This window comes from Trifolium pratense, linkage group LG7 (assembly GCF_020283565.1).
Source record: "Trifolium pratense cultivar HEN17-A07 linkage group LG7, ARS_RC_1.1, whole genome shotgun sequence".
In the NCBI taxonomy this organism is placed as follows: domain Eukaryota; kingdom Viridiplantae; phylum Streptophyta; class Magnoliopsida; order Fabales; family Fabaceae; genus Trifolium; species Trifolium pratense.
In genome coordinates this window covers 40,922,097-40,933,158 of record NC_060065.1, presented here as the reverse complement: position 1 = coordinate 40,933,158, position 11,062 = coordinate 40,922,097, and the positions used below count along the sequence as shown (strand labels likewise).

Below are 11,062 nucleotides of genomic sequence, written 5' to 3'. Positions count from 1 at the left end.
TAAAAAATACACCAATATTGTTAGGATGTGTTTTTACTCCGGGCCTAGTTTGTTTGGGCTTAGCTAGTTTTGGCCCATTGTAGCTTTGTGTTGTAAGCCTATATAAAGCAATTGGTATTGTGATGAATAAACATTGGATCATTGCTACCAACAAGTGGTATCAGTGAGGTCTAGATCCAAGACCTGAAAAACAGAAAAATTGCGCGCGCTCAAAGAACAGTAGTTCTTTTCCGGTGACAGTTACAGTGGCAGTTAGGACCGTTATGGTGGCCATTATCATCTTCAACCTTGATTCTTGCTCGATTTCTTTTCTTCTTTCCATTCATCATCTCTTTCTTTAACAAAGAACATGGCAGACTCATCCAATTTTGCTCAACCATCTATTCCAAAGTTTGATGGTTACTATGAACATTGGGTCATGCTAATGGAGAACCTGCTCCGATCCAAAGAATACTGGGGATTGATAGAGAATGGTGTTGTCATACCTCCGGCGAATGCAACGGTGGAGCAACAACAAGTTGCAGATGCTAGCAAACTTTGTGATTTGAAGGTAAAGAATTATTTGTTTCAGTCAATAGATAGATCCATTCTTGAAACAATTTTAACTCGTGATACTGCAAAAGATATCTGGGATGCTATGAAACGCAAATATCAATGTTCCACCAAGGTGAAACGTGCACAATTGCAGTCTCTTAGATGAGAATTTAAGATTCTTGAGATGGGGGAAAGTGAGTCAGTCACTGATTACTTTGCAAGAACTCTTGTAATTGCAAACAAGATGACTGCAAGTGGAGAATTAATGGAGAATGTATATGTGATGCAATCATTGGGTTATTAGAAGGGAAAAGGTGATCAAGTTTATAAGCTAAGAAAAGCTCTCTATGGTTTAAAGCAGGCCCCTAGAGCATGGTATAGTAAGCTAGAATCTTACTTTGTGTCAGAAAATTTCAAAAACTGCCCTCATGAACATACCTTATTTGTCAAGCAAGGTAACAATCAGAAGATTTTAATAGTAAGTATCTATGTAGATGATCTTATCTACACGGGAAATGATACTGCAATGATGAATGAATTCAAAGCATCCATGAAAGACAAGTTTGCAATGACAGATCTTGGTAAAATGAAGTATTTCTTAGGAGTAGAAGTCAATTAGGGCAAACAAGGGATCTTCATACATCAACAAAAATACAGTGCTGAGATACTAAAAAGATTTGGAATGGAATATTGAAATAAAGTTTACAGTCCCATTGTCACTAGATGTAAGCTGGTAAAAGATGAAAATAGTAAACCTACTAATACTACCACATATAAGCAAATGATAGGATGCTTAATGTATCTCTTAGCTACTAGACCTGACTTGACCTTTGCAGTTTGTTTAGCTGCTAGATACATGGAAAGACCCACTGAAATGCATGTAGCATTGGTTAAAAGAATAATGAGGTATTTGAAAGGGACGCTGAAGCTTAGAATGTTGTACAAATGCAAAGAAAATACTGACTTGACTGTGAAAGGATGGAGTGACTATGACTATGCAGGAGATCATGATGATAGAAAGAGTACATCAGGTTATGTATTCACTTTGGGTGGAAGTGTCATTTGCTGGTCATCAAAGAAGCAGCTCATAGTTACTCTATCAACAACTGAAGTTGAGTTTGTATCTACAGCTTCTTGTGCCTGTCAATGCTTATGGTTGAAGAGTATACTAGATCACTTACTTATCAAGCAACCTGGCTGCATAGTTATCAACTGTGATAGCAGTTCCTCCATCAAATTGTCTAAAAACCCTATCTTGCATGGTAGGTGTAAACACATTGATGTGAGATATCACTTTCTCAGGGATCTAAGCAAGGATGGAATAGTTGAGCTGCAATACTGCAAGTCACATGAACAATTGGCAGACATTATGACAAAGGCTCTAAAGTTTGATAGCTTTTGCAAGTTAAGGGAGGGAACTGGAATGAGTGACTCTCCTAGTTGATTCAGTTGAATAGAGTGTTTCTCTCACAAGCTTTAAGCTCTTTCAATTTGTATTCAACTGTTCTATTTTCTTTTGCAGTTTGTGTATTTTTACCAATTGTTGTGCTCATGTGCGCGCCTGAAGCATATGTGCTTGTCTGGTTGTTTTACTGTCTTGTGTTATGTAAGCTTAGTTGATCATTCAATGAAAGACCAGCTTAAGGGAGGGTATGTTAGGATGTGTTTTTACTTTGGGCCTAGTTTGTTTGGGCTTAGCTAGTTTTGGCCCATTGTAACTTGTGTTGTAAGCCTATATAAGACAATTGGTACTGTGATGAATAAACATTGGATCATTGCTACCAATAAATATAATAGTTAATAAGAATAATTTAATAAAACATTTATTCTCTTTTTATGTAATCATTACATTTTACAACATTCAACTATAATAATGAATTGATCCATGTAGTCAGGAATTTGGACCATTTAGAAGATGGTCAGAAGATTTTATCATTTACTCTGTTGTATGAAGAAAATTCGATTGAGAGAAGAGAATCAAATAGACCGTTTTATAGAATTATTTCAAACTTTGTTTTAGGGGAGCTTAGTAAAGCTTCAAAGACTTCAAAGGTTAACATCATAAAAAAGGGGACTTTGTAGCTACACTTTCCTATTTTGTGTTTTAATGTTGTTGTGTCCCTTTTCATTTTTGTTTTTCTAAACTTTAGAATGATCACTTATGAGCTTGACGTTTTTCTTAAATTGTCCAAACTTTGAGAGAAATGTTTTTCATAATAATATACTACCATGTAAATTCTCTAAGCGGAGATTAATCACCGCATAATAACAATGTAAATTTTGTTTCTATTTATAACAACCTTCTTCTTCCTCACAAAACAACCACCTTCTTCTATCTGTTCTTCTCAGATTTTTTTTTCCGATGTAGAATAATTGGTGGTGGTGCGATGAGTGGTCTCTGGCGCCCTCCGCGCCACCGTCGTTGTTCCAGATCTCCGACCAGCTTCGTGGTGGCAGCGTTGGCGGCCGATTTGGACATGTAACCCCTCATGGGTCGTGAATCATGGTGGTAATGCATCACCATGCTTGTCGGAACCGGGAGCCACCTCTATATCTGTTGGTGTTCTGGTGGTGGACGTTTGCAATTGTGGATATCCGTTCTTGACTGGTCTGAGTTTCGGTAACGTACATCAAAGCCATAAACAATTGTGTGACAGAAAATTCCGATTGGGATTTGTCATGGTGTTATTTCGTGGTTGTCGTCGCCATGAGCAGTTGATTTGTGGATCTGTTGTTTTCATGTTGGTGGTCGGGTCCGTTCGTCGTCCTCTATTTTCATGGTGGGATCTATGTTCACTGTTCAGTTGGAAGCTTAAGTCTCTCATGCACTAGATTCATCAATATCTGATTCGGCCTATTTTTGCTCGAAAGGGCTCGATATGTAGGTTCTCCGTGTTGACGGTAGTAATTTTTCGTCTATCTAATGGGTTCGATGATTTTTTTGTAATTCTTGGGCTTGTGGTGGTCATTCTCATTGATTGAACATCCTTCGATCTGGGTATCGATTGGTTCTGGGTTGCTTTGGATTCTAACAAGACTAGTGCAAGGGATATATCAATATTCATATCATTCTATGATTTTGGACTTTTTAGCTTGAAAAAGTCATTATCACTTGTTGCATGAAGTAGTGGGTACATGGACTCTTTTTTTGTGATGATCATTGCATTCGTCTAGGGACTTCTATTTTGTATTCTAGGATTAAATAAGAGTTGGTATGATTTATTGTTCTACGTTCATTTCTTTGGGGTAAGGTATATAGTCCTCCCTTATAATTATCTTATTTTTCTTTTTTTAATAATAATATTAGCTATAGGTGGAGAACAGAAAGGATAGAGGTGCCAACATACCTCAATATCTAGATGCTCTTACTTTATAAAAAAAAAAAAAAAACCTAAAAAACATTAAACAACATTCATTTAAAAATGAACCGAGTGTATATTTTGATGAAAACATAAACAAAAGCAAGTGGCAGGTTCTAAGATATTATCCATGATGCTTCTATGATATTCCTTTGCACATGTTAAGGGAAACAAAGGTATCGGATATAATTCAAGATGCTCAAACCTAGCATGGATAAATTCAATGTCCATTTGTTCAAAAGCAATGTATAATTTTGCTGACCCAGACGAATGTTTCAAACTTTTTCTCAAATTAATTAAAGAATAAATATATTCTATGATGATCCTTCTTTGAAAATTTAAACGTTACCTTTGAATATTGATAGTCGTTTATTTCTACATGTACTTCTTCCAATTTTATATATAAATAAATTTTTATTTTTTAAATTCATTCAATTATTAATTATATCTGATTTATATTATAAACCAAAAGGAAAATATATTATTCTACATGCATATAATTTAGAAAATAATTGAATAAACTTAAAAAATAAAAAATTATTTATACATGAAACCGAAAGGAAAATATATTATTCTACATGCATATCTTTGAGATACATCTTCTATTACTTTGTGGTGATTATGTCTTGGTCTAGTCGCAATGTATTTGAGATGTTACCTCATTGTATTACTACTTATTGATTAATGAAATAATATGATTTGTTGTTTGTCAAAAAAAAAAGTGCAAAATGGATATGGAAAGAAAGAATAGTGTAAAATAGATTGAGTGTGTCAATCTTTTCGATGCAGATAAAAGACGAATATCTCAAATTGACCCATTTAATCCTTTTTTTTGTTATTTTCTTTTATGATATTTATTATTACTAAATTATATATGACTAAATTATATATGTTTATTTATTTAAATTGGTATTTTATGAGTTAATTTAGGGTAAAATTGAGATTTTTTTTTCAAAAATAAAATTTTATGGTGTAAAATTATGATTTTTATCTAAAACTAAGATTTTGCCCAGACTTTATAAATTTTCGTGCTGGAGAGTAGTTAAAGTGAGAAAGTTAAATAATTGGTGCTAAGAATATCATCGATGATTTGATTGCCACCTCCAAACATAATACTAATATTTACCATTTATAAAAATATAAATAAAAACTCTATTTATAATGTATAATTGAGCTTTTTTTATTAAAAAAATTATATAATTGAGACTAGTATGTACGGATATTATTGCATTATGGTTTTACACTAACTTTCAATTATATATCATCAATTATATGTCATCATGCATGATTATGTTGCACTATAATACTATTTCCTATATATACAAAATAATGTACATCTATAAATTTTTACTTTGCTTACTATATATGTGTATAAATATTATGGGTAAAATATTATAATTATATTTATAGTTATATTTTACTAACTTTGAAGAATTTTGTGTCAGAAAATAGTAGGAGAGAGAAGCCTTTCTAGAAAAATATTTTAGTAGACAATAGCACAAGAAAGTGACAGGCATATAGAATATAGTTTATGGTTGTGCCACATTCAAATGAATCAAAATATAAAAAATTAAAAGAAATATATTTCAAGCACATTGTATTTGGAAACAAACCCTGTGTAATTTTTAAACAATATGAGGAATATAGTTTATTGGTGAACCTATAAGGGTATATAGCTATGTCCTTGCTTTTTACTACAAGTAGAATGTTTTGGTACATCTTACATGGTTGTGAGTTGTGACTCATATGAATGCATATCATACACTGAATTGCTTCACAAATGAATAGATTCATGCATGATAATTGGTCATATATATCCCTCCCTAAATTTCAAACAGTTTTTCTTCACATAATCACTTAATTGGAAGTAATTATATTTGAAGTATAAATTAAAGCTATCAAAACGGGCTACTCGGTCCTAAACAGATTGACTCAGATGGGTTTTGGATTTTATCGGACTGGACAAAAAAAAATCGGACAAATGTTTTAAGATCCAGGTCTTACTTTTATTCGAGTTTGGCAGATCGTTCATACTGGCAAAACCATTTTTACAGGTTTATGTTAAATGTGTAAAATAATTGTTTTAATATTGATTCGTACAAAGTCTTACTTTTATTCCTTTATATTTAATTTCCACTCGTCAATTTCACCATTTCTATATTTGTTATGTTACCACAAAAACTATGAAATTATTTCACCTATTTTGGATGAATACCAAACTTAGGGAAAAATGAAGATAACAATGAAGAAAGGAAAAATGGAAATAATGATGAACACCTTATTAGAGGAATTTAATTTGATGTGACTACCTCCTTTTAATTCAATGTAATAATAAAGTTTTCATGTATATTTTAGTGGAAGGAAATCCAAGTAAATATGCTTAATTAGGTGATGACTAGACTTCTATTTCAGCAAGATTGTGATAGCCATACCATAAAAATAATATTGGTAATTTCAATAGAAAAAGGTCATAAGGTCTAGATCTCTAAATTGTGAGATTGTTTTTTAACAATTATAGTATACCACTATTTAGTAACCAAAGATGAAATTTACTAAAATTCTCCTAGGAAATAATATATTGATTGGTATATTAGCGTTGTATTAGTCCAAGTGATAAGAAATGTTAATCCTTAAGCAGATGTTTGATTATTAGATCCTGTTAATGGAGAAAATTTGACTAGAAGGGAAAACCATATTTTATATCCCTCTACAAATTTTCCAACGAAGATTAACTATTATTAAACAATGGTAAAAACTTTATACCAATGTCATAGTAACACAAAATATATAATTGATTGGTAGTCTAAATTATTATACTTTTGATATATCAAGCTGCTTCTCTATTTTATTGATTTACTATGGAAAAAATACCCACCATTTATAAATATATTGTCAGAATTTCTCTAATTCTATGCGAGGCTTTTAACAATATATCACTTCAGCCATCTTTATAAAACCGATTTATACGATAAAAGATGGATCTTAATCACCTGCAATAGTAGGAGCACACAATTTAACGCATTAAGAGATCACAACAATTAATTTTAAATCGAACGGCACATATCACACATCAGTAAAATTATGTCAAAGTGATTTCAGCTGTCCATATCAGATTGAACGGACGATATATTATAGATATATTATAGTGTCTTGTTGTAAAAATAGGAAATCCAAATCCATAAAAGATGTCATTCTCTATAATTCTAATGTGTTATAGTTTTTCAACATAGGATTTGATTCCTTTCCAAAATCATGATGATGAATTTCTTCTTTTCTCTGTACCTTTCTCACACTACCCCACCAATTTTGTGTATAAATAGCCAAGAAACCAAACCGTTTTTCTCAAGCCTCATTTGCTCACAAAGCCTTATCAAAAAATCTCTTCTCTTTTCATTCATTGACTCACCAAAACCTCTACAAACACACTTCTCTTTTTTTTCTTCTTTTCTTCTTCTCTTTAATCTTCTTTTTTCCTCTCATACTTCACTTTTAGTAACATCCTTAAATGGTGTTATTATCCAAACCAACAACAGAACAATTCACCTATGTTAGAAACAACAACATGTCTACCACATTTTCATCATCAATTCCTCTTGTTGACCTCTCAAAACCAGATGCAAAGAATCTCATAGTAAAAGCTTGTGAAGATTTTGGTTTCTTCAAAGTCATAAACCATGGAATCCCTATGGAAGCTATATCCCAATTAGAATCTGAAGCCTTCAAATTTTTCTCTCTGCCTCTAACAGAGAAAGAAAAAGCAGGGCCTGCAAATCCATTTGGATATGGTAACAAAAAAATTGGACTCAATGGTGATGTTGGTTGGGTTGAATACCTTCTTCTCACCACCAATGAAGAACACAATTTCAAACTTTATGGAAGAGACATAGAAAAATTTAGGTACTAAATATCATTCAATTAATCTAAATTCAAAAACTCTTGAATGAAAAGAAAAAAAGTCTTTTTTTTTTACTTTTACTAGTAAAAAAAAGCTCACATAATTTGGAGTTCAGTCGGTGAGATAATAAAACCTAATTAAAAAAATCTATTTTTTAGTCTTAAACTCTAGGTTATCATAGGTGAAAACTTTGATAATATAAAATTCGATAGAGAGGTAAATAAAATTTGATGAAAAACTTGTTTAATTTTTTGTTTGTTATTATTTATAGGTGTTTGTTGAAAGATTATAAGTGTGCTATGAGAAATATGGCATGTAAGATACTTGATTTGATGGCAGAAGGGCTAAAGATTCAACCAAAGAATGTCTTTAGCAAGCTTGTGATGGATAAACAGAGTGACTCTATTTTTAGGGTTAATCATTATCCTGCTTGTCCTGAATTAGCGATAAATGGTAAGAATTTGATTGGATTTGGAGAACATACAGATCCTCAAATTATTTCACTTTTGAGGTCAAACAATACATCGGGATTTCAAATTTCTCTTAGAGATGGAACCTGGATTTCAGTTCCACCTGATCATAGCTCGTTCTTCATCAATGTTGGTGATTCTCTTCAGGTACAATACAAACTCGTTACAATCAAAGTGTTATTAATGACCATTTTACAACTTACTTTACCAATATTTGAGTTTGACAAATTTAGGTTACAAGCCTAAGCAATTATTTTCATAATATATGTATAGATTTTCTTATTTTTCTTTAAATGTGACTAAGGTTTTCTTTAAATAATTTTTTTGCAAGTGGATAAGGTTTTCATTTTTTTTAATTTACTTTTTGAAAAATGTGTGTTGAAAATTGAAAACTTTGGTTGACTTGTTATACACCTGGACATTCAACTTTCTGTCTCTCTCCTTTCCAAAACACTATGAAATTCTCAACTCAAAATTAATTGCAAAAAGTTTTTTTTTCATGTGTTGTGTCAGTAGTAGCAAGACAGAGTACTTCACACTCTCCATATAGTAATTTATAAGCACTTTTTACAATTTTTTGTATTAAATTCATCTATTTTTACATGGATATTACATAATTGTCCTTCAAGTAATGTTTTATTTTAAAAAATATAATAGTATATAAATCAGGGGTATTTTTGAAATGAGTCTTATATTTAAAGACAATATTTTTCTAAAGTTTTTTATTTTAGAGATAGAGACATTATTGTTAATATATGTTTTTATGAAACAATATTCAAGGGACTTTTCTCATGATTTGAATGTGACTATATCTATGATTAGACTAGTACTCTAACTTTGTTTTTTTTTTTTGGACATACATTTATTATTAACTTTTGGTTTGGTCGGTGCAACAATATTAGGTTATGACTAATGGAAGGTTCAAAAGTGTGAGACATAGAGTTTTGGCAAATGGTATCAATCCAAGGCTCTCAATGATTTATTTTGGTGGACCACCTTTGAGTGAGAAAATAGCACCATTACCTTCACTCATGAAAGGAAAAGAAAGCTTGTATAAAGAATTTACATGGTTTGAGTACAAGAATTCAACTTATGGTTCAAGATTGGCTGATAATAGGCTTGGAAATTATGAGAGGATTGCTGCCTCCTAAATACAACAAGAGGATTATAGTTGTGGTTCATTTGTCAACACAAATGGGGATACAATATATAGATACACTATAATTAATATAAAGGGTTTTTATTTTATTTTATTTTAAGTCATCTTTTTCTTTGTGCTACTTTAAGGTTACAATTATAAGTCATAATGTGTCATAGATTTCTTGTCCAAAAAAAAGGTGTCATAGATATGAATGGTATTTATTCCCCTTTTGCTTCAATACTCATGTAAGTACTTTTCTAAGTAAATGATGAGGTTGGTTTGTATTAACAATATACCATGTGCTTCACTTGGGTTTATCTCTTTTGAATGTGGACTTGAATCAACAATATATATAAGAGTTGGGTTTATCTCATTTGAATGTGCATTTGAATCAACCAATGCTAATAGAATTATACTAATAGCCGTCTCTAGGGCATTAGTTAGAAAAATAAAAAAATATAAATCTTATAGTGAAATTAGACAACAAAATCATAAGAAAAAATAACTCAATCAATGTAAAAAAAACATTTATTTAGATAAAGAATGAGAAATGAAATGGAGTAATTTTATTCAATCGAGAATAAGTATACATTCACTAATCGTTAGTTTGTCCAATGGTGTGATTGGCGCCGGACTTGGTAGGTAGGACCACAGCTCAATCCCTTGCAACTGAGATCGGGAGAGGGCTGAAACTACTTGATTTCAAAACTAATCCCCGAATCAGATTAGCCGGTCCAATGAATCGGATACTGTGGTGAAAAAAAAAAGTATACACTCCATGCAGTGAGTATAATTTTTTGCAAGATGTTCTAAAAGAATTTGTTGAGAAAGCAAAAATTGTGAAGAAAAGATCCTTTAACTAAGCAACATTTGATCTAGGAAATATCCCAAAACTCCAACACTTTTGATGTATAGTACTAAAAAATCTAGAGTGGTGATAGTAGCACATGGAGTTGATCAGAAAATCTTGTGGGCTCATTTCCTATTGGGACCATACTTTGATCTTTGAAGTGGAATATTAAAACCATGGGCATTGTTGTAGCACTACTAGGCCCAAAATAAACCGCGTAAGAAGATAGAGACTTAACACAAACCGTTCTAAGAGTGATGACATGTTCAATTTCTTTAACACATTTGGTTGGATTGAAGAGATGGAGGGTTGTGGTGAGCAATGATTGGATATATAAATAGGACCTCAATCTAAGTTCTTGGAAAAACCAACTTCTTCTCAATGATAAGATCCTATCACCCTTAATTTTGGATGTATGAGTTGTGTCCACGGCTTCCTATTTCAAATTAAAGTGAAATATGGTACTATTTTTTTTAATTATTTTGTAGGCCTATGGCGGTACGGCGGGCCGCGGCTTCTAGATTAAGAGTGTCACAGATGGTCGGTGATTAATTGAAGATTTTTGAAACTCTAACAATGGTCATTAGGGTTTTTCGTAACCAAAAATTTGTGGTATATATGTATTATTCATCATGGTGATTGAGACAATGATTCAAACTATACAAATTCAACAACAAAACAAAAATTAATATTGATACTTAAGAACTATTTTTATTTTTTTTCGAATCAATACTGATCAAATCACTATATCAGTCATAAAAATGTAGATAACTTTAAAATATTATGACCTTAAATGTGACATCATCAACTATT

General features: G+C 31.7%; 1 protein-coding gene across 1 annotated transcript; it reads left to right on the top strand.

Moving 5' to 3' along the window:
* The first annotated feature begins 7,101 nt into the window (after positions 1-7,101).
* On the top strand, positions 7,102-9,772 carry LOC123894896 (gibberellin 2-beta-dioxygenase 1). Its single transcript, XM_045945009.1, has 3 exons — positions 7,102-7,790; positions 8,060-8,405; positions 9,161-9,772. Exons 1-3 carry the CDS (start codon positions 7,399-7,401, stop codon positions 9,407-9,409), a joined length of 987 nt encoding a protein of 328 aa, XP_045800965.1. The 5' UTR covers positions 7,102-7,398; the 3' UTR covers positions 9,410-9,772.
* The last annotated feature ends 1,290 nt before the right edge of the window (positions 9,773-11,062 follow it).

What these genes read in the sequence shown, in the direction of transcription:
- LOC123894896 (XM_045945009.1), top strand. Translation starts at nt 7,399, where the DNA reads ATGGTGTTATTATCCAAACCAACAACAGAACAATTCACCTATGTTAGA. An exon ending in AGAGACATAGAAAAATTTAG is followed by an intron (nt 7,791 to 8,059) that starts GTACTAAATATC and finishes TATTATTTATAG; the next exon opens with GTGTTTGTTGAAAGATTATA. An exon ending in ATGTTGGTGATTCTCTTCAG is followed by an intron (nt 8,406 to 9,160) that starts GTACAATACAAA and finishes CAACAATATTAG; the next exon opens with GTTATGACTAATGGAAGGTT.